This window comes from Agelaius tricolor, unplaced genomic scaffold (assembly GCF_023055355.1).
Source record: "Agelaius tricolor isolate 1412-34295 unplaced genomic scaffold, bAgeTri1.0.p SCAF_3, whole genome shotgun sequence".
NCBI classification, from domain to species: Eukaryota; Metazoa; Chordata; class Aves; order Passeriformes; family Icteridae; genus Agelaius; species Agelaius tricolor.
Genome location: NW_027269263.1, coordinates 19,990,053 through 20,012,531, shown reverse-complemented (window position 1 = coordinate 20,012,531; position 22,479 = coordinate 19,990,053). Strand labels below are relative to the sequence as shown.

At 53.0% G+C, this 22,479-nt stretch overlaps 1 protein-coding gene across 3 annotated transcripts; it reads left to right on the top strand.

Annotated features, from left to right (window-relative positions):
- The first annotated feature begins 353 nt into the window (after nt 1-353).
- PDGFB (platelet derived growth factor subunit B) lies at nt 354-21,679 on the top strand. 3 transcript variants are annotated; one of them, XM_071422905.1, is made up of 8 exons: nt 354-523; nt 5,500-6,391; nt 13,032-13,128; nt 16,343-16,426; nt 16,935-17,140; nt 18,887-19,028; nt 19,434-19,603; nt 20,811-21,679. In XM_071422905.1, the coding sequence occupies exons 2-7, from the start codon at nt 6,236-6,238 to the stop codon at nt 19,568-19,570; spliced, it is 822 nt and encodes a 273-aa protein (XP_071279006.1). In that variant the 5' UTR covers nt 354-523; nt 5,500-6,235; the 3' UTR covers nt 19,571-19,603; nt 20,811-21,679. The 3 variants fall into 3 exon arrangements, with proteins under 3 accessions (XP_071279006.1, XP_071279004.1, XP_071279003.1); XM_071422903.1 differs by lacking the exon at nt 354-523 and having other exon boundaries at nt 5,381-6,391; nt 19,434-19,599; XM_071422902.1 differs by lacking the exon at nt 354-523 and having other exon boundaries at nt 5,381-6,391.
- The last annotated feature ends 800 nt before the right edge of the window (nt 21,680-22,479 follow it).

Sequence of the window (22,479 nt, the reverse complement as noted above, 5' to 3'; positions counted from 1 at the left end):
CCACGGCAGGCACAGCAAACTGGGGTGTCTGGCTGCACTCGTGCTGCTGGTACAAGGGTACTGCTGCAGGGTGTTTGGTCCCACTGTGTCTGTGGGATGTCAGCTTTGCTCAGGGCCTGCAGCTTAAGGGAGGTTAAATGAGCTGAAAGTCGGCTGCAGCATCACCAAACTCGCCTGCTGCTGGTGTCAGCACCACCAGATGGGTGCAGGCAAGAGGACCAGTTCTTGCAGGTAGCACAAGCAGGGCTTTCCATCCTGGCTGATGCCCTGACCCCCAGCCAGGAGCACTCTGAGTGGGTTTTGCTCTGTGACGTGAGCAGCAGCAGCAGGTGGCAGGGGCCGGGGGGGGAGAGCTGCTTGCTTTTGGTTTTCGACCCTCATCTTCGTTTCACATGAGTCATGTTACGTTCTGAGCTGAGTAACTGCTGGGGCTATTTTTACTCCAGCTCAGCAAAGCTTCCTTCTCGCTGCTGCCACCGCCACCGCCGCTCGCTGCGGACCCGGGGCAAAGGATGGGGACATGGTGAGTGGCAGAGGGCGAGGGCAGGGGAAGCAGTGTTTGGGGTGGTGTCAGTGGAAAGGGGGACCGCTGCTCACCTAATCAATTTGGAAACAAAAATAGTGTATGCCTTTTGAAAAACAACAGATGACCTGCAATGTGTGGCGTATTCACACACACATACGTATGTATTTATTATACTGGGAGAGGGGAAGGGGGGAGGGAGAGAAATTCCTTTCGAGTGCTATTCACCAGTCTGGAAAAATAAAGAAGGAAAGCAGAACATTTTTTCCTTTCATCAAAACAGGAAAGAGAGGGGGAATGGGGTGGGGAGCAGATCCATAGACATAATGGATGGTTGCCAGTGTAAGGAAATTGTTCCCTTCTACCCTAAACTTGGGGGTTGGGGTGGGGGAGAAATATATGGCAGCATGATCAGAAAAGGCTGCATCCCCTCCTCCCCACTCGATGCAGGAACGTGTGTGCACACGGGAAAGTGCTGGGAAATCAGTGCCCCCCAGCCTTGCCTTTTCTCTTTGAATCCTGCTCGAGCTGCACATCCGCAGAGATGTGAAATGCCTTTGCCTTCTCCTTCATCTCAAAGCACGGGGCAGGAAGGCACAGCCGACAGGAGCCCTCTCCCTCTCCCCTCTGCGGTTGTCAGGGGCTGGGCTCTGCCCTCTGCATCTGTCTGCATGCTGGTCCCCGTCCCCATCCTCTCCTCTCTGCCAGGTTCCTGCCAGGAATGGGTGAGATGAGGGAGGTGGTGAGGGGCTGGGGGAATCCCTCTGACGGAGAGACAGGCAGAGGGGGTGGTTCCCAGGGAAAGCCTGGCAGGTCCCATCAAACGCCTGCTCCCCAGGTGACACCTTCCCTTTCCCCTGGAGCCACTGGCTCTGTCAGGGTTTTACTCATCCTTGGAAAGCATTTTCCCTGCCAGTGCCAGGGGCGGGAAGGCAAATTATGCAAGCCCTGGCTACCCTGAGGCTCTGCCTTTCTCCAGCCCCAAATACAAGCACCAAGCTCCGTGCCTGCCTCTGTCTCCTTCCTTTGGCCTCTCTTCTCCTTTCCTCCTTCTTCCTCCATTAAACCGAGCTCAGTCCTTACTCAGGGAAGTCGGGGCAGCTCTCGTGTCAGCCCCTCTGGGGTAAACGCTGAGTAACACAGCGTGAGCAGGGCACAGTAACCCCGTCCTTATCCCCTGGGACAGCCGGGATAAACCCCGCTCGGCCGGGGGCTGCGTGTAACACCAACTCGCCCACAGAGCGGATCTCCGCGTGTAAACGAGGTGTAAAACTCACTCCAGGTGCCTCCTTTCGCTGCCGCGGCGTCTCCCCTCCATTGACGGCTGCGGCAGCCCCAGGGCGTGGGCGCAGGGATTGCTCATCCTCCTCCCGAACCCCGGGACCGGAGCAGCAGCAGCACCTAAGTCAGATACCTTGAGTGGGCCGGCTGACTACACGTTGGCTGTCAACACCTCCTAATTTCTTTCCATTGATTGTTTTCAAAATAGGACTCATCATGGAGAGGCTGAGACACCTCAGCTGTTCAGACTGAGTCTTGCTTTCCATTGTAAGCCCTGTTTTTCTTCCTGTTGTTTCATAATTCTCTACCTGCCCCCTCTGAAAAAAAAGGTAATAAATTAAAAAAAAAAAAATCACCCCTCACTCCATGCTGCTGTGGATGGTGGTTAGCACGATAATTTTTTCCATCAACACGAGATGAGGGGAGAGCAGCCTTGCAGCAAGGAACTGCCTATTGTCCTCAGACACGTGTGGCTCTCCTCCCTGGTGATAACAGAATAACCAGGGAGATGAGTTCAGCTGTTTGCAGGTTTGAGAGCTGTAGTGGTGGTGAAAGTGTTTTAAAAGAGATCCTGGTGCAGGCTCTTAGGAAATCTTGTTTTGTTGTGGTTTGTCTGCGGGGCCATTGCCAGCTAGCACAGTTGCAACCATATCTTGTCAAGTCATGGTGCTCTAATGGGACATTTTTATGGTCCAGATGCTTCATGTAGCCTCAAAATACCTTCCCAATATATGCCATGGTGGCTTCAAACTCTTAACCTGTGACATCTGGGACACCAATAGCCCCACAGGCCTCCACGCCTACCCCACAGGCCAGGTGAGAGGGAGATCCAGTTATCCCTATTAGTTTTAGGGGTTTGTGGGACACATCTCAAACTAATTCCACAGAAGTAAGAGAATCAAGGGAGCCCCCAGCAGGCTCAAGGCACAGCAGTTTTAGGTGCAAGCACCCCTATCAAACTCAGTGCCAGTGAGACCGACCCCCTCAGTCTAAAGACATCGCTACAGAAAAATCTCTCCCTGTCTTAAAAACAGAAAAACTGGTGAAGCCTGAGCAGCTTGAGTATCACTTTGCTCTATTTCCAGGCAGGGTCATAGGTAGATGATTAGTCAAATTCCAAACATCCTCTTCCTTGCTGTCTGGAGGTTCTACAGGGATTAGCTTTTTGTTTCTGATGTTGAGCTTCTAAAAACTGCCCAGCATCATCCACATGAAAATAAATAACTCTATTTCTATCCCATCTAGCATGTAATAGAGCCGGATATTCAAAAAAAAAAAAAAAAAAGCACACCACATCTCCCCCAAAATCAGGCCCTGCAGCAGCTCTTGTTGCTACCAAGCAAGAAATTTGCAGCAGTCCCTGCTAGCTTTCTGCTGAGACCTTCTCCTCTCTGGCAGCAATATTCCTGCCGAGGAATTTGATCAGCCTTCCCACACACAGGCTGTTCTGTCCTGGCCAGGAAGCCACTACAGCGTGGGGGACTCCCCACACAGGTGGCACCAGGGTGGTGTAGCCACCCCAGCTTATTTGAGGGCAGAGATCCCTCCTGGGCCTCCAGTGACCGCTTGGGTCCTTAAATACCTAACAGGGTCATGGACATTCAGGACCCAGCTGTCCCTGGAGCCCTCTACAGACATAGAAGAACTTCTCAAATCCTCACCTTTTCCCCTGCTGACTGCCAAGGAGCCCAAGGCTGCAGCAATTCTTTGGCTGGTGCCATTTGGAAAGAGGTGAAATGGACCAAGGCCCTTTTAAAACTCTTTTTTTGAAGCCATCCACAGATTTGAAAAGGTGTTTCAGCACCCAGGTGGACATCAGGGTTGCAGCTCCACATCACTGGGGGTTAGAGCCAAATTATCATCACTTGAAATGGCTGGTACGCTGCTGGCAGGCCAGGATGGAGAATGAGGGGAATTCTAAGAGCGTCCTGAGGAATTTGGGGTGGGACAGGCCTATCATGGCTGGAGCATCTAAGATAAAGTCTTGTTAAGGTCTCTGGTGGTGGAAATGAGCAAAGGTATGCCTTGCATTTCTACTTCCTCCCCCTTGAGCTCCAATATTGGAACTGAGCCACTTGAGACTCAGTTTGAAGGACTCCCAGGACCCTCCTTATCCCTGCACTCAGGCACCTCAGATGACCTGGGCTTTGCAGCTGACACGGCTCTGACCACCTCTCCAACTGAGGAGAAATCTGCCCACTCTTCTTCTGGGTTAGGGTGAATGAAGGTAATCCTTGTGACCCAAGAGCACCTTGACATGCTGCCCCAGAGGACCTAGGCTATTTATGGAGGGCCCCCAGTATTCCTTGTGTCCCTGTGCTTCCTGACCAACACCCACATCCATGAGACCAAAACCAGGTTCAGGGGCATAGCTGGCCAAGCTGGGGTGTGCTGTCAGGTGCCTGCTGCAGAGGAGCATTTGGGGGGCTGCCTGCTGCTCAGTTCCAGGGTCTGCCCCTCCTGCACCCGGGAACTTTGGAGTGCTGGTGCGAGACCGTGTGTTTTGGGGAGGGTTGGCTGCAGGAGACTTACAGGCACCCAGAGAGGCTGAGGGAGCATGTGTGATGCTGTGAGATGAGGCCACCGGTATGCCAGTGGGTGTATGTATGTGAGAAGGGAAGAGAGAGGGGGAGAGTGAAGGAGAACACATGGATGCCCAGGGATGTGTGAATGAGACAAAATTTGCACGTAGCTGTGCATGCGAGCGGCTCGAGCAGAAGCGTGTGCGTAGCATAGGAAAGGCAGGGGGGATGCTTGGGATTCAGAGCGAGCGCCTGCCGAGCGCCTGCGGTGCATGACGGTGCAGGAATGTCTCGGTGGATACGAGCCTGCACAAAGATGGTGCAGAGCAGAGATCCCTCCTGCTCGTGCCCGGAGTGTGCGAGTCGGCGCCGGGAGAGCGCTCCTATGTACGTGAGAGGGTGTTTTTTCAACAGGATATGACTCTTTCTTGAACTCACCTGTTAGCAGCCTTACCCTCCCCATCCCTCTCCCCCCCACAGCAAATATCTGCTGGCTTAATTTCCCTTCAGATGTTTATTACATCGTGGAGATAATCATGCAGCAAAATACCTCCGGGTGCCACGAGCAACACCAGATTGTCTTATAGCAACGTGTAAATTTCTCTGGCTTCTTTTTTTTCCCCTGCACACAAAGAGATGTGAGATATTAAAGTCATCTCTCTCCCTGGAGCTAGTGGTGTAGCAGGGCAGGGAAGGCAGTGAGTGGAGCTTAGAGGAATGGGCTCCAGACTGAAACAGCGAGAACCTGGGGCCAAAAAAAATAACAAACTACCGTGCCGGGAACTCCTCTCTTCTTATCTCTTGCCGAGGAGGCAGGAATTTCTGTCCCCATTCCTCACGCGATATTAAAGCCACATTATACAGGTTGCTGCAGCATTAGTCATTTTTAATTAATTTATCATTTAAATTAATACACTTTTTATTTTGTCAGTAATACAGTATTTTATTTTGTCAGTAATCCCTCACTAGATTTGTTCCTTGATACCCAGCCAAAGAGGAGGATGGCAAGTTATGCTCCACCCATCTCCTCTCCTTCATAAAAGGAGCAGCCCCGAGTGCCAGCTTAGTCTCTCTTGCAGCTCGCAGAAAATAAAGACCCATCGGCTCACTCGGCCCTCCTGCAATTTTACCTTTTCTGCCTTTTTTTTTGTTTTTCTTTTCTTGTTGCAACAGAGTGCGGGAGGCAGCACCAGTGGCTCCACTTTGAGGCTTGTCAAGGCTCAGCGCACGCACACAAACACACACTCACAACCCAGAGCAAAAACATTTGCTCTCACCTGTCTCCAAACCCAAAGCAAACCTCCTGTCCAAGCCAACTCTTGGAACGAGAAGGCACCCGAGCCAGAATCTAATGTAAGGGGAAGAAATTCAATGCACACTGGCAACTTTTCTCTAAAAAACAAGTGGCAAAAAGGAAGAAAAGGAGCATTTTAAGAAGAGGACAACTTAAGGAAGAAGATTTCATATTTTGGATTTCACTCCAAACTTTGGAAAAGTTTTTTTTTCCTTTTAGTTACTATTCTGTGCACCTTCTTCTAAGAACATTGAGACATTGTTACCTGCATGTAAAAGCTTTTACAGATATACATTTTTTTAAAAAGATATACATCTTTTTTTAAAAGAAAACCAAGAGGAAGAATAGCATGTGGACCACCTAGCCAAAGCCACCACTGAAGCATCCCTTGCGCCGAGGGGGACCCAGAATCTGGATGTGTATAATTCCGAGGGACTGCATTTTTTTCCCACCGGGCTTATGAGATAGCGCAGAGGCAGGCGAGTCACCGAGAATTACTTCTGTCTCCCCTCACCACCACCACCGCCAGCACCTCCACGTCCTCCTCCAAGGGCTCCCGCGGCTCTCCCACCTCCTCCCGGCTCGCAGGGGACATGGGAACGCGCAGCGCCCTCGATGCCTGAGGCCGGGCGGCCGCGGGGCTGTCTGCGGGAAGCGCTTCCCTGCCGGGGCTCGCCGTCCATGTGCCCGCAGCCGGCGGGGCCTGGAGTCGGGATGAATTTCGGCGTGGTCTTCGCGTTCATCCTCTCGCTGCCCCTGGCACGCATGGAGGTGAGTTTCCGCCGCGGGCAGCGGGCGGTGCTGCCGAGCTGCCAGCCCCGCGCTGGGCGAGCGCCGGCGGCGGCGGCTCCGGCCCGCAGGTGCGGCGGGCGCAGCCGGGGGCGGCCGGGGAGCGGCGCGGAGCCCGGGGGCGCGGTCCCGGCCCCGCTCCGCGGGAAGGGCTGCGGCGGGAACCGGCCGCGCTAATGGCGGGCAGCGACCGCCGCCCCTCCGGAGGGCAGCGCCCGCTGCAGCGGGCACCCCTCTGGAGCGGGCACCCCTCTGGAGTGAACACCCCCTCTGGAGTGAACAGCCTCTCTGGAGCGGGCACCCCTCTGGAGTGAACACCCTCTCTGGAGCGGGCACCCCTCTGGAGCGGGCGCCCCTCTGGAGCGGGCACCCCCTCTGGAGTGAACACCCCCTCTGGAGTGAACACCCCTCTGGAGTGGGCACCCTGCTCTAGAGTGAACACCCCTCTGGAGCGGGTACTCCCGTCGGGACAGGCCCGCCAAAGGGGGCTCGCCTGGGAATCCACCCACCCCCGGGTGCAGGGGCAGGGGGGACCAGGCTGAAGCGGCCCCGGTTAATGTGGGAGCAGGGATGCTGCTGGCGAGCCCCGGGGAACTCGCAGCTTCCTGCCCTGCCTTGCCCAGGGCTGTCACCTCGGGGCAGGTGCCCTCCTTCCAGCCTCTTACCCCACCCTGTGATTCTGGCATCATGGCAGTGCGGGTACAGCGGGGACCGGGGCCCTCTTGACGCCTCTGGAATAATGCTCAGTGTGAAATCCACCCTGGCATTGCCAGGGAGGCAGTGGAGAAAGGGCGTGGGGCTTTGGAAAGGGGAAGGAAGGGGACCGTGTGAGCAGAGGCACGGCACCGACACCGAGTGGCAGGGTTATTCAGCAAGGTGTGTGCTCGGCTGGGGGAAGGGGCGAGAGATGAGTGCCTGCTGGGCTTCCCCAGTCACACGAGCATCGTGCCCAGCAGTCCTGAATGTGCTGCTCAGGAAGAAGCTGAGCAGAGGTTAAGGGCCAGGTGGTAGATTTGAACAAACACCCCAACCCACTTTGGGTTCCCTATGTGGAAATTGAAGCTTCATCCCCAGCCCTGATTGAGGAAAAGGGGCCCCAAACTCCCAAATCCTTTGACCTCTGCTGTCACATTTCATCATCTGATTGCATGCAGATTGAGGGGATCAGAAAGCCCCTGACATTCCCACACAGCACTCAGTTCCCACTTTAGCTCTACCCAAGATGGCAAAACTGTGGGTTGGATCTGCAGCTTGATTGTCAGGGGCAGGAAATATCCTTCCACCAAAACTTTCCCTTCTTTGCATCATTTTTCTCTTTTCCTTCCTCATTTTTGGGCAGGGTAAGTGGGTGCACCCCTCGTGAGATGGCAAAGAAGAGGTTGGGTGCAAAGCATCACGTCACCTCGCTGTGGGTCCATTTTGCCCTTGCCCCAGCCACAAAAGGAAGCAGTTTTAGCTGTGGGCTACCCAGTTCTGGTCATGCTTGTTTTGAGCAGAGGATGGTATTTCCTCTGTGGATGGCTCAGATCTCTTTCTCCCATGCAGCATAAAACATCAGCTGGGGTTGGCACTGGGGAAAGGTGAAGATGGAAGTGTCTGATCCCAAGGAGCTGTTCCTCAGTTGCCATAATCAGATTGAAATACTGTACAGCTCTATGACAGCTTAGAATGGTTTGGTAATTCTGGCCTGAGGTTTCATGGGAGGAATTGTGATATTTGTCACTGTATGACAGGAGGAGCAAGAACGTTTCTGCTTGAGTAGATGCTTCAGGCTGCAGCCAGTGCTCACAGTTACTCTGAGGGCAGTGTGTTGCACCCTCTGCACCAGGCACAGACAGCACAGCTCCCACCAGGCTGCTGAACCAGAGTCATCCTCAGAAAGGGGCTTGCAGCTCCTCCCCAGCCGTGCCACAGAAAGTGCATGAGGAGCTGTAGCTCCCCAGATCAGCAGAGGCCCTGAGCAAAGAGATGGAGCCTCCTGAGTCCCTCTCCTGCTTTGATCACACCCATCTGGAGCTGGAGGGCCCTGGAGCTCTTCCAGCCGGAGGGAGTACAAGCCTCAGCGGGAAGGTATTTGCCAGTTGGGAAGCGAGGATGCTAAACCCATTTGCATTTGCCCCAGGGGCTGTAATAGTTGCCTTGCAACATTTACAGAGCTGGGCTGAGCCAGCCGTGGTTGTGCCGGGGTGAAGCCCCACTGGCAGCGCTTTCTGGAATTCCCAAGGAATGGGGTGCGGCTGGCCGCTTGCTTATAGCCTCGACCCAGCTCCCCACTGCGTCTTCCTGCTGCAAGGCTCCCGCGTTCTTCCCTAGTCTTCCTAGCACGAGGCAGTGACAAGGACAAAGCAGTGGAAGCTGGGATGGATGACACGTCTGGGGTGAGCTTGTGGAAGGAGCCAGGCGAGCGTCCCTGCCTCCCTCTCACTGTCAGCTGATGTGCAGCAGCAGGAGGGAATGACAGGGCTCCTGTGCTCCTTCCAGTGCTGCTGGTACACAACCGGCCCCGGGGGTGGAAATGTCTCCAGCCCTCGCAGGGGAGGTGTGGGGGGAGTGTGGAGGAGCAGTGGAGTCCCCCTTGAAATGGAAAAAGTGTGGGTAGGTCCGGCTGTATTTTAGGAACACAGACTAGATCAAGCGTTGTTTGATTATTTTAAGAGGGGAAACCATAAGCTGTGACTCCAGGTGGAAGGGGTTCGTGTGAAGAGGGCTGTACCTGCTGCAGAGTGCTCCGGGAGGCGTTTGTCAGGGTTCCCCTGTAGCCAGGAGTGGTGCTGGAAGGGTGGAAGCCCTGTGCCGGGGGAGTGCTGGTGGCAGGTGCTGCTGGTCTTGCCCTCTGCCAGGGAATGCGGTGGAGTCTCCCCTCAGGGTCCAAACATCAGCTTCAGAGGGAATTAAAAAATGCTGTTTGTTTGGGGTTTTTGCCTGGCTGATCACTCGTGACCCTGCTGCCAAAATCCCTTGCCATGCTTGGTGTGGAGGTGCTCAGAAAGTTCTCCTCTCCTGGGCAGAGGAACGAATAGGTGGGTACTTCCCTGCCCCTCACAAACTGGTGCTGCTGACACCATTCTGTCCTTCTGTGTGCAGTCACACCAGCTTGGAAAAAGGAACTGGAGGAGTCCTCACCTCAGACAAGTATCCTTGTCTGATTTCTTTGAGCCCTGAGGGGCTGCCTTCCCTGCCGGTTGCACAATCTTTGCTCCCTCCTCCTCCTCTGTACCCAGCAGGAGACACACCTTCAGGCAAGACTGAGAAACCCTCCCCAGAGGGTGCAGACCACAACACTGCCTATTCCCTGCACCAGCTGGGCAGCTTCTGATGGCAAGGGGACCTTTCAGCATCCCTGGTGCTCAAAAGCATAAGCTGGGAAAAAAACTCCAGAGCAAGAGGTGGTGGGGCTAGGGAGGAGACAGATTTTGGGAAAGTGAATGTGTGAGGAGCAGGAACAGGGGAACTGCTGCACCTGCACTTATTTGCAGTGACCAAACAGTGCTGCTGGACATCTGGGAGGAGGAGAGCAAAGCTGATGTGTTGAGAGGCCCCAGTGCAACAGCCATAGTGCAGGCAAGCAGCTGCTCTGCTGCCTTTGTCAGATGTGCCATGGCCCCTCAAGCACCAGCAACCAGCACAAGAAAGGGAAGTGAACGTCCCCACCAGGGGATTGGCAGATTGGGGGGTGCCCTTGCGACTCAGGGGAGAGTCAGAGTCAGGAACTGGGGAGCAAAAGGAGGGAGGGAAGAGCAAACTTTCTTCTAAGAATTCAGGCCAGGCCTTGGGGCACTTGACAGCCAGCCAAGAGTCCATTGAGACAAAAGTCTTCTTTGATCTGCCGCACAGTTAAAAAAGGAGATTGTTAACCTGTGTTAGACAAATAACTCCAGAGGAGCTGCTGAGCAGGAAAAGCACCAGCTGCTTGGGCTGGTCTCTTGGGGATCCCACCTCTCCCAATGCTCCTCTACCTTCTGACCCCATGGGATTAGGTGGAGGTGATTGATGGACCTCTGCTTCCCTGTGTCTCATCCCACAAGTGCCCCAGCCCGGGTGTGTGCAGTGCTCCCTCTCAGAGCCTCCCAGGCACAGGGCTGGGGCAGGGGCCGGAGGCATGGCTGTTCCCTGTGACAGACCTCAGAGGGAGCAAGGACAAGGCATGCAGCTCAGGTTTGCTGCTGCTCTTAGGCCAGCCTTGGCCTTGGTTTACAAGGGTAAGGTAAGGAGCTTCACAGGCTTGCAGTTGTCACTGGCAGAGTTGCCTTACAGTGATGGGGGAGGAGGACAGGATTATGAGCCGTGTGGGCTGGTGTTACACCATAGCCAGGCTGGTAGTATCTGCAACAAGACAAAATTGGCATCTAAAATTGCTGCCATGAGCAGGGAGTGGAGCTTATTGCTACAGGCAGTCACCAGAAGCACGGCTCCTGAGGGCCTGCATTTTCAAGCCCCGATTCATATCTGTTCCTCCTGCTCAGTTAGCAAGGTGACACCTCCCAGCTCACTTCCAAAGTTGCCGAGTCTGAGTCTCGTAACACCTGCCCACGCTCTCCCCCCAGCAAGTGCCAGAGTTTAAAATAAAGTTCCATTTCCTACATGTATTAAGTGTCAGGAAGGTCCAGAGGCATCTGTGCAGAGCAGCATTTGTACACAAACGCATTTGGCTGACAGGTGCAAACATTGAAAGCCTGCAATTTCACCACCCAGCACTGAGCTCTGACTGCAAGTACTGGGAATTGCAAATCATCCTTCTTCCAGTAAATGTGTGTGGCACAAGGCAGGGAAGTGCTGCAGAGCCTCTCCAGCACCGGGCTGTTGGTCCCTCTCTTCCTCACACAGCAGGAGATGTCAGAAGGCATCTTCATTTCACAGCTATTCAGTGATCCCTGAATTATACAAGTCTCTCTCTCGCTGTGCATTCATCACTGATGCTGCTTCCCCCTCCCTCAGAGACTGAGGAAGTAATGCCTGGGGATGTAATATCTGCTTTTTGCTGCAGGCAGACAGCCAGATCTGTGGTGAGATGTGGCAGTGACAGGGATGGAGCGGGGCTGGAAAGCTCGGTCTGACTGAAGCTGTCTGGTGGATCTGGCTGTGAGAGGTTTAGGACACGGGTGTTGTCTGCTCTGCAGCTCTCTTCAGGAGGTTTCTGAACCTCCTTGGGCTGCAGCAACCTTCACATCACTGCATCCCAGTTAAAGTTATAGTATTAGAGGGTGGTCTGGCAGGGCTGAGGAGGGAGCACTCCTGTTGTCCTACTATGGAAGCAAACAGTGGGTGGCCAAGGACAGGCACGTGTGAGAGAGTGCCAGGCTCAAGCAGCCATCCAAAAGTGGCTGCAGGTTTGAGCCAAAGCCCTCAAGGTTTAAAGCCAACGTTTAGCCACCTGCCTGGTGGCTTTTCTCTGCTGCAAACGGAAGGAAAATGTTCTGCACTGAACGCAGGCAGGGAGGGAATAGCTGTACAGTAGGAGGACCACACACATGCCACCAACTGTCCATAAAAACCCGCACAAAAATCCCTGCGCTTCACAGGCACACAAGCCAAGCTCTCCTCTCAGTTACAGGGACATGTGGAGGGCTGTGCCTCAGACATCGTCCAGCACCCGGCTGAAAGAGCAGCTTTTCCGCTTGAGTAGCCCTGAATGAAGAGAGCTGGGAGCTAAGCAAACACTTTGGCCAGTCCTTTCCTCTGTCTCTTTTTCCAGTCTTTCGGAAGTATGTTTTAATCAGCACTTACTTTCCCACACCCCTCCTTTGTACTCTTATTAAGTGCTGTCACTGGGCCCCGCTCTAGCCTAGTGCCAGAGTAAAATTCCCAGGAGACTGATGGCATTGCACCTGCCTGCTCAAACTCTGTATTTGGCCCGTGGTCTGATGTTGCTACCCCTGCTTACTTAAGGTTTTTTTGTGCTGGTGTGCAAGGACATCCAAACTCCTATATGTTTCTTCCTCCAAATCAGCTCCTCAGCCCATCACCTCCCCGCAGCTTTTGTCATTTCACCGCGGGCTCACGCTGGGGCAGCCTCAGCCGCCAAGGTCAATCTTCATCTCCACCCCTGCCTTTTTTTTTCCTTAAAAAAGAGTATGCAAATGATGTATATTATTGGGCCTCTGTGATTTGAAAACACACGCGCTCGCACACGCACACACACACAATAACTGACAAAGCCCGTGAAGGAATTTCATAACGGAGGGAAATATTAGGAAGGTTTTATCTGATAGTGTAAGGGAAGTCTGTTAAAAGGCCTTTACTGCAGGCAGCAGGAATAAGAAGCCACCTGGAGAAGTCATACACCACCGGAGAAGGAAGCCTTGCTGGCTGCTTGCATAGTGTCCAGGGCTCTGCTGCACAGCCTGGGTATTTTGGGCTTTTTTAGTGTCCCGACAGCTTTGTAAGAGGCAGCAAGAGGGTCTCTCTTGCTTTTGCTTAGGTTTCAGGTTCATGTTCTCATGAGAAATAAAGCTCTTGAGGTTTCAAAGCCAGTGCAAGACAACGCACATGTTTGCATTTTGCTGGTTCTGTCGTGTCTTCCCCATGCTTGATTCCCTGCTCCTGCTCCGTGACACAGCCAGGACTTGCAGATCATCTCTCTAATGCTTGTTTCTCCCCTTCTTTTGTTTTTGTTGTCTGGCAGGGGGACCCCATACCCGAAGACATTTATGAGATTTTGGGTGGCAGCTCAGTGCGCTCCATCAGTGACCTCCAGCGTGCCCTGCGGATAGACTCCGTAGGTAAATCTCCTCTTCACCAAACACTCCTCTATTTTTAATTAAGTCTTTGTGCGGGGGAGGGGCTGGGAGGGGATAGTCTGTTTTTCAGCAGGCACACTATCAACAGATTTCCTTATAAATGTAGGAATCACTCAAGAGCCAAGACCTGCCTGTTTACAGACTTAGTCCCCCTGAAACTTATGGGAGTTAGAGGCAACTAGATGCTTTTTTAGATCTCCTAACTGTCTGGACACTGGCTTCCAAAAATGTTAGGAGATGGGCAAGGTAAGTGCAAGGAACTGAGATCCCCATTCTTCACCCTGAGAGATGCTCAGTCAGCGGGGCTTGAATTGGACAAGGATCAGTTTAGGAGGCTGCAAACTGGGAGGTGGAAATAGGGTGACAGAAGAGGAAAAGGCTGAGTGGGCTTCCAGGTTTGGCATCCACAAAAGGCCCCAGGCTCCCAGAGGCCCTTAGGATAAGAGCAGCAGAGCACGTGTCCATGGGTGAGCTACGGGGCAGGGGCTAAGTCAGGGTAGCGTCGCTTCACCTCCTGCCCGTAGATAAGAGCTCCGGGGGCTGCAGGGCCTCGGGGTCACTTGGCCAGGGCTGGCTGCAGGGAGCAGCAGGAGCAGCGAAGCGTGGAGGGGTCGGCACGTGTGGGAACTGGAGCACGCGCCACGGCGGCTGGGCTGGCCCAGGAATTTATTTATAAACGGTCTCTTCAGAGCAAATTCCTTTCTATTCTAACCCTGCTCCCGCCCGTCGTCCCCCAGCCCCCCCAGCTCGACTTCTCTCTCGTGTTTTGTCTGTTTTGAGCTTTGTAATCCTTGCCGAGACACTATCTACGGGGGAACAGAATTTCCTGCTTTTGTTTCCTATGCCAGTCCAACCACTGGCGCAGTCTCAAAAGCATTCCCGCTGCCTTTCAAAACGGCCCTGGAGGGGCAGGGGGGAAAGCAAGGGGGAGGGCACCAGCTGCGTTCAGCTATTGTTTGTCTTAGAAAGAGGCGACCAGGCTCCCCACCACTGCCAGGGCCGCTCCCTGCCCTCACCAGCTCCCTCCTCCTTGTCCACGAGCCACACAATGGGGCAACTTCCAAAATTAGCCCTGCTGGATTGTCCCAGGCTGGTCCCCCCCACCTCCAAATGTCTTCAGTACTGATCCAGAGTGTAGAAGGACAACCTGGAGGAGGGAGGGACGTGGTTCTCAACAGATTTGTTTTGTGTCAACAGTTGTTGCTATTTTTTTGCCCCCGTTTCTCTCCTCTCATCAACTCAACTTGTGCACCAAAGGCAGCCCCCACCTTCATTTGATGAAATGCCACAGGATGGAGGGGTGGGCAAGGAGCAGCTGAGAAGATGCATCCAATCTGTCATGGCCCAGTGTCTAAGGAACAGATACATCTCTATCGTGGCTATTAACCAGCCTCATGATTAAGAAATAAAATGGGCTTATCTGGTTGGCTCCAGAAGCACAGGGGATGAGAGAAGGCTGCAGAGGTTTGAGTCACTGGTTTCACTTCAGGTGCCAGATAGGAAAGAGTGGTCAGGGAAACAAAAAGTGGTGCTGTGAAGCTGTTTCTTTGTTTCACCCTGTGGCTCTCATCTGTTCCCAGGTACTCACTGAGGAGCATTGACATTCTCTTGCCCTGTGAGGAATTAGCAAATTAGTGTGTGAGCAAAATAATCCCAAAGTGGCTGGAGCTATTCTCTGTGCTGTCTGTGCACCCTGTGTGTGTCACAGCTGCTTCCCTGCAGTGACTGCACAAGGAGCCAGAATGAGGCAGTTCCAGGAGGCAGATGGGCTGAGATAGTGCTCTCCTGACCTTGGGCACTACTGCAGACCCAGCAACAGAAGTGTGTACAGTGGGAGTTGTCTCCTTGACTGTGGCTGCCCACAAAGCAGTGGCTGCCCATGTAAACCAGTCATACAGACACCTTCCCTAGTCCAAAGAGAACCACAGGCCATTCTAAAGTGTGATCCGCCAGTTCTCATTTTGGGAGTTTGCCTGAGGTCAAGACCAATGGTGCCTAGAATTGATCACACCTTTCCAGCCACTTTAAAGGGTGTCTGTCCATCCACCTCACATGTAGATGTTGACTGCTCATTGACAGGCAGATGATTCCTGCCTTTTGAAAGCAGCCTCTGTGCACCCACCCCAAATCTGTCAGCAACTGCTTGAGACCTGAGCAGGGAGCAAAGTCCCTGCTTCCCTTTATGAGAGGGCTGCACTAGGGCTGGGCTGAGGAAGAGGAATGGGACATGATAGGTAAGGGAAGTCTGCTCCACCACACATCTGATAAACAGAGATCTTCCACTGGCCCCTAATTCCCTTTAAGAAAATTGCTCCCTGGATGCTGACGTCCATTCAGTTTCCTTCAGCTGCTAAAGCAGGTTAGAGAAGGAAAGAGCTGTGGCTGGGTGGGAGCTATCTCCGAGCGCAGCCATTGTCCCGAGCTCAGGAGGGGCTGCGTGTTGGAGTGCTCCATGGGGATTATGGGCATTTCTCTATTCAGCACTTCCTATGGGAAAAAGCAGTGGGGTGGGAGGGAACCGCTCAGGGCTGGCCTGAATGCTATCGGTCTTCCTCTCCCATCGCCGACTGAACCACCTCCAGATCCTGCCTCTTACCTTAGAGTAATCTGGAGGAAAAGTAATTTTAACTTTATTTTTCTGTTCTTCTGTCACAAAACTTCTCTAACCTAGAGCACCTGAGGTGAGCTAGGAGAGAGAAAGGAAGCACCCCACCTACCACCCATTCCCCCCTTCACTTGCCCTCTCACCTCCCAACTCTCCCAGTCCCAAGCCATCCCAGCAAAGCACCTCAGTGTTTAATACCAAGTGTTCTGCTTGTCCCATCTGGTCTTTGATCCCCTTTGGTGTTATCCTGGTCTCAGCTGGCCGATCTGAATCCCTCTTCAACTCCTCTCTGACACCAGAAAGTCCTGACACGAGCCTTATCTTTCTTGAGCTGGAGTTTTCCTCTCCCAGATCTGACTAGGGTCCCCTCAGTCATGATAGGCTTGTTGCTCTGAGCTGCCTAGTCTGAGCAAAGAGTGTCTGTGCCCCAGAACAGCTGTGACCTTGCTTGTGGATTTACACCTAGCATGACGTCCTGGGTCCGTGGCTTATCCCATGTCCCTGCACTTTGCGTGGTGATCTGAGCACAAGTGCCTGCTGTCTTCTCCTGCCTCTACCTGGTGCTATTAAGTCATGTCTTCCCCTCTGCAGAGCAGGACAGCTCGAGCCTGAACCTGAATGCATCTCAGCCTGATCAAAACCCTGTGGCCCTGTCTCGAGAGCGACGAAGCCTAGGTGAGTTGGGGGTCTTGCACCTTGTGATTGTTGGGGAGCAGCCGTGGGTGAGCAGCTATGGGTGCTCCAGATATCTGTCTGAGATACAGATGTAGGGGTGGCGGTTATAGTGCACCTGTGTGTGTGGAGACACACACAGGTGCACTATAAAAAAATGTGGGTCTGGGCCTGGAGTGGGAGCAGGGTGTTTCACCCTGGGAGGGCAGGAGAGGGAGTCTGGACTTCTGTGCACTGCTCTGTCTTAAATCTTGATGGTGCTTGTTTGCTCTAAAGTGTCATCTGCTGTCTGGGCTGCAGTGAGAAGCATCACTTACTGGTGCTTCCTCCACAGGGCATGGCTCTGTACAGGGAGAGAGACAGAGGGGTGGGAGAAAGAGAAAGAACATTCGTGTGTGCTTGTGCATGTGAGAGCCATCTGGGGCCCTTCACTTGCAGCAGAGGTGGCTGTGGCAGGGTGGTGGCAGCTGCAAAGCCCATTTCACCCCGTTTCCCTCTTGTCCCTGTGTAGATGCTCTGGCAGCAGCAGAGACAGCTGTCCTGGCAGAGTGCAAGACACGGGAGGTGGTCTTTGAAATCTCCCGCACCATGGTGGACAGCACCAATGCCAACTTCGTGGTGTGGCCGCCCTGCGTGGAGGTGCAGCGCTGCTCCGGCTGCTGCAACAACCGCAACGTGCAGTGCCGCCCCACGCAGATCCGCGTCCGGCCCGTGCAGGTGAGGCACCCGCCCGCCGCCGCTCCCTCCTCCTGCCGCCCAGCAGAGCTACAGGGCATTGTCCCCATCTGCAGCTCCACGCCGCGGCCATCCCTGTGCCCCAAAGCCACACGCAGGCAGGGCTCGGGTGCGGGGCTCATGCAGCCATCTGTGCCCTCTGTGCGCCCATGCAGAAGCGTGGGTGACCTCTATGCCAGCTGCTGGAAGGGCTGGTGCTGTCCAGCAGCTGGGGACTGTCACCAGGCAGAGCTGCAGGGCACTGTCCCCATCTGCAGCTCCATGCCTTCCTGTGGCTCGAGGAGGCCTGTCTGCTGTGTTAGAGCAGAAGAAACAGGGTGCTTTCATCGTGGGAACTGGTTTGGATGCAAAAAGAGGAGGGTTTGCAGTGTCAGTCTCCATCCCCCCCACTGCTGCTGCAGCAGCTTCTTTCCAAGATGTGCGCTGGAACAGCTTCTCTTTCTCAGCCCACAGTTACCTCCTGACCTGCTCCATCATCCAGCAGACACCTGACAGCTAACCTCTTGCTCTGATCCTCCCCTCACAGCTACCAGTGATCTCCTCACAGCTTCCTCCTAGATAGCTTGTTTAAAAATAATATTCATCCCATACTAATCCTCTGCCTGAGCCATAAGAGACTCCCCCAGGCAGGCAGCAGAGGTTGGCTGGGAGAGATTGTATTCACACACAGCCCTTTTCATCAGGAAATTCCTTTCTCAGAAAAGCCAGGCTGAATGAGGAAAAAATGGGGGGGAGCAGGAGTTGTTTTTCTGGAAAAAAACAAGTGAGAGGTCAAAAGCCAGCCTGAAAAAGTGACCTGGAAATGGTTTCTTTGAGGACAGAGGTCTCTCTATTGTTTGGCTGGAAGTGTTTGTCGAGCAGGCAGCGTGTGGTCTGAAGCGTGTGGAGTGGGCTTTCAAGGAAAGATAAACAGCCTGGCTGCTTTGGCGCTGGCTGAGAGATGCTGCTGGGGGCAGTGGGTTTAGAGGAATTCCATCCCAGATGCACAGCAGAGTGAGTATTTATAGCTTGTGGAGCACTTCAGGCACCACAGACTTGTTAGATAAGCTGAGTGGGGTCAGGCCTGGTTGATGATGAAGTGGGAGGACCCCCTAGAAAGCTTGTGCCCTGTGGTGGGATGTGGAGCAATGAGTCTTCCCTCTGAGTCAGCACTGGTGGAGAGTCCGGGGGAATTTCCAGAGCACTGCCTTTCCTATGAAGAGCCGAGGGCTTCAGCCCTGCGAGTTATTAAAGAGCTTGAGACAAATTCAGGCAGGCCTCAGCAGGGCTGGTGAGGCTGTGTTAGCTTGCTTCAGACCTGAGTTCTTCTCCTTTTGCCCTTCCTGTCGGTTCTGTGGGAATTATCCTGGTTGTCCCAGGTCTCCACCATTGCATCTGTCAGAAACAGGCTGGCATGTCCTGCATGTTCCATGTTTCTGTCTCTGATCAACCAGTCATCCTGCTTAATCTCTGGCAATGGTTAGGATCAGGGGAACCAACCAGAGACATCCAAACTTGCCTGGTCTGGGTCTGTTCTGCTGCCACGTTCAGAATTATCTCCCATATACACCACCTCTGAGTCTGTGTTTGAGTTTTGAGTTTGAGTTTTGAGCTTGAACAGGGCTCTGTGAGCAACCTTCTGACCCTTTAGGAAGAAAGCCAGGAGTAAAGTGCACTGACACTGACTAATTTTACAGAGTGGGAGCCGTGGCTGTACTAATCTTCTGCTGGCCTTCCTCTTGCAAATAGGTGAACAAGATCGAGTTTGTCCAGAGGAAGCCAAAATTCACAAAAGTCGTTGTGCCTTTGGAGGACCACGTGCAGTGTCGGTGTGAAGCCGTGTTCCGACCGCCCCCCAGGAACATCCGTCCAGGGCCACGGGAACAGAGACGTAAGGATCTTGGCATTGGTAGAATGAAGGGAGGTGTGAGAAGAGGGGCTGGGGAGAGAGAAAAGAGACCTCCACTGCTTTCAATCTGCTTAGCTCCAGTAAATCCCAAGGGCCTTCACTGGTTTATACCAGCTGAGGGACCTTTCCCAGGATGTCTGCCTGCCTGGAAGGGGCTGAAACAGAGGGGAAAGAAGGAGGGGACGGTGAGAGGTGAGGGGAAGGGCATGGTGGGAAAAGGGAGAGGGCAAAGATTGTGGAGAACAGAGGACAAGGAATAGAAGAACAGAAAGAGGCCTTGTGGTCCTGCTGTTGCAGAGCTCTTTGTTGACAGTGTGTGGAGAAGGATATTTCAACAGGAGCAGTCTGCCCCTGGCTGTACAGACACTCTCCCCTCTGTTTTGGCAGGCTTGTCCCCGGCATTCACCACAGCCGCTGTCTCACAGAGGCGGCGAGTACGCCGGCCGCCGGCACAGAAGAGGAAACATAAGAAGTACAAGCATGTCAACGATAAGAAAGTGCTGAAAGAAATCCTCGTAGCATAGAAGTGCTGGCAGGGGAGAGAGAGCACAAGGCAGGTAACAGTGAGCTTCTTTTCCATCCAGGAGAGATGTCCTCCTGGGACATGGCATCTCGGACCCTTCCCACACCGCTGGCCATTCGTTCTGTGTGGGGCTGTTGCAGGACAAAACCTGGGTTGAAGGAGGAGGCAGAAGTAGGTTGGGTGCCAACATGTGCATTCTATTTATGGAATTAAGGCTCTTTGCAAAGTTGGAATGATCATGCTGCAGCCATCCTTGCTCCCAGGCCCCGCCCTCTCCTTTCTCTGCCTCCCTTTCAGGCAGAGAACAAGCCTGGCTTCTCCCTACACCTAAATCCCCTCGGGGTCCAGGTAATTCATCTCCTCTGTGGAGCAACTCCTGTTCTGGTTTCTCTATTGGTTCTCCATTGAAAACAGAGAATTAATGTTGCTCTAGGGAGCCCTTTTCATTTTATTTCCTTACTTGAGTTGGCAGAAAGACCGAAAAGCAGCAACACTTTTGGTTCATCACTCTCCTACAGGGAAGCCTATGTGCATGAGAAAGGTCATACCAGGGAAAAGGAGAACTGGAATCTCTGGCAAGAGATCTGGACTTTGTCAGGCCAGCATCTGATTCTTCTCTCCATGACTTATGTAAACAGGAGTAATTCCCTCATCACCAGAAGAATTTCACTGGTACAAGCGAAAGGAGGCTAAGCCTTGGTTCCCCATGAGAGGAAGAGGTGCAGAAAAGAGGGAAAGAGTAGTCAGGGTGCAGAATGGTGGGAGCTGGATTGTGACACAGCTTAACAGGGAGAGCCCTGGCCCACAGCTCAGCAGTTCCAGCTCTGCTACAGCCACTTGAATAAGCCTGGGCCACCACTTCACATTCACTTCCCCTCACCCCAGGAGAGGGGGCAGCAGGCTTCCGTATGTGGCAAATCAGGAGCAGGGGACAAGGGGCACCGAGCAGTGACTTGAGACTGGGATTCCCACGCTTAGCACTATGAGGGCTCTGATTGTCCCAAGATTCTCCTGGGCAGCCTAAAGTTCCCAGGGTAGAAATGATGCATACCCATGCAAATCTCAGCTCTTGCTCAAGCTGCTCAGGGGAAAAAAATAGAGGAGGTCAAAAGTCCTCCCAGGCTTCTAATCTGGCTCTTTGGCATAAATATTTCCAGAGGAGAAAAGGGGATAGGAGGGGAGTTGCAGGGGGCAAAAGGTTACATTTTCTAATGCTGTGTCTGGTTTTGTTTCACTTCCAGGTTTATTTAATATATTTGCTGTATAGCCCCCATGGGGTCCTTGGAATGATAACTTTTCCTCTTTGTCCATCTGCCTCGATGTTTGATTCAGACGGCAATTGGTGCTTCCCTTTCCATCAGTGGACCTTCTCCCACCAAAGCCTCCCTCTCATTTATTAGCATAATTTTAAAGTTTAACACACACACACACACTAAAGGACAAGGATGATCTACATATATATATATGAGAAAAGAACAAAGTATAAATAAAACCGTGAATGCCAACAGCCACAACTTGCGATGAGAACAGGACAATTCCTTCCCTGCTACGGAGGACAGGATGGAAAATGTGAAAAGGAAAGCGGGTCCAATTTCTTCCGAGAAAAGGAGAAAAACAGATGGACAGAGGCCAGAAGGGGAATATTCTCCCTTTCCTTCATGCTTCTGGTAAGGCTGGGAGGGCCCAGCTGAGATCTACTCTTGCGTTGGACCTACCTTTTGGCAGCAGGCAAATCTCAGACTGCGAGCGGCGACCAATGATGGAAAATGCACTAAGGACGTTCATCGCCCTACCTGGACAGATCTATATTTTTAACGTGCGTGTGTATATTTTATTTTTAAAAAGAAAAACCAAAACCACTATGGTATATAACATCTCGGGGAACAGAACAAACAGGCAAAGAAATAAAAAAAGAAGCCAAATGCATTCCCCCACTCCCTCTTTTCCCTGCTCCTGGTGCTGACTGGAAGGTGTTTGGATCGTGGGGAAGGAGCAAAAGGCGGCAGAATCGTCTCCACGCCCTCGACCCCTGCCAAGGAGAGCTGTCTTTGCACATGCTGGTGGAGAATTCAACTTTCCAGGCTCGGACTAAAATTATTTTTTAAATTCACTCTGGATGTGTGCGTGTGTACATGTGTGTGTGTGTGTATATATAGATATATACGTGTGCATGTGTGTGCGTGTGTATGTGTATTTATACATACATATATAAAAGTATATATATATATATGTTCTTAAATGGGTTTCATTCCCCAGTGGCAGGAAGCTCAGAGGCACGTGGGTGCATCGGCTTCGCTGGGCTGGCAGAAAAGCACACTGTTACTGCAACGTGCCTGCGAGGCCAGGGCCAGGGCCAGGGCAGGCAGAGGCATCATCTGACCTCTCTCTTTCTTGTTACCCTTTTCTCTCACTCTGCACCAACCCCCCCTCCCCAGCACAACTTCCTTGCAGGAGGTGAAGTGGCACCAAACTTAGAAGCATGACTTAATCTCAGTGAGCTGTCCTTGCCTGCTCTGTGGTCTTGAAAGGGGTCATTCCCATGAGGTCTTTAACCCCTTCCTCGATGTCCTGCACTCTATGCCTCCACTAATCTTTCCCTGCCAATGTTCCCAACCCACTTAGCTTGGGAGTTGATCCACAATGTGGACAGCTCTGTGTAGGTATAGAGAAAGAAATGAGGATGGTCTCCACAGCTGGCAGCAGCCGTCTGAGACTGAAATGAGCTCTTCTAAGTGAGGAGGACTCAGAGAACAACTGGAGGGTCAGTTGCAGAGTTCCTCCTGGGCCACTGCCTGTCTTCGAGGAGGGAGGTCTGTGTGGGCAAGGGCGGGTTTTGCACAGGTAATAGTCAGTAACCATTAGCAGAATTGTTCCATATGATGGGAATTCCCAGCATCACCTTGGAGTCAG

Coding starts and splice junctions, on each gene's coding strand:
- PDGFB (XM_071422905.1), top strand. CDS start 6,236: ATGCCTGAGGCCGGGCGGCCGCGGGGCTGTCTGCGGGAAGCGCTTCCC. Junction 6,392..13,031: donor TGCCCCTGGCACGCATGGAG/GTGAGTTTCCGC, acceptor GTTGTCTGGCAG/GGGGACCCCATACCCGAAGA. Junction 17,141..18,886: donor TCCGCGTCCGGCCCGTGCAG/GTGAGGCACCCG, acceptor TCTTGCAAATAG/GTGAACAAGATCGAGTTTGT.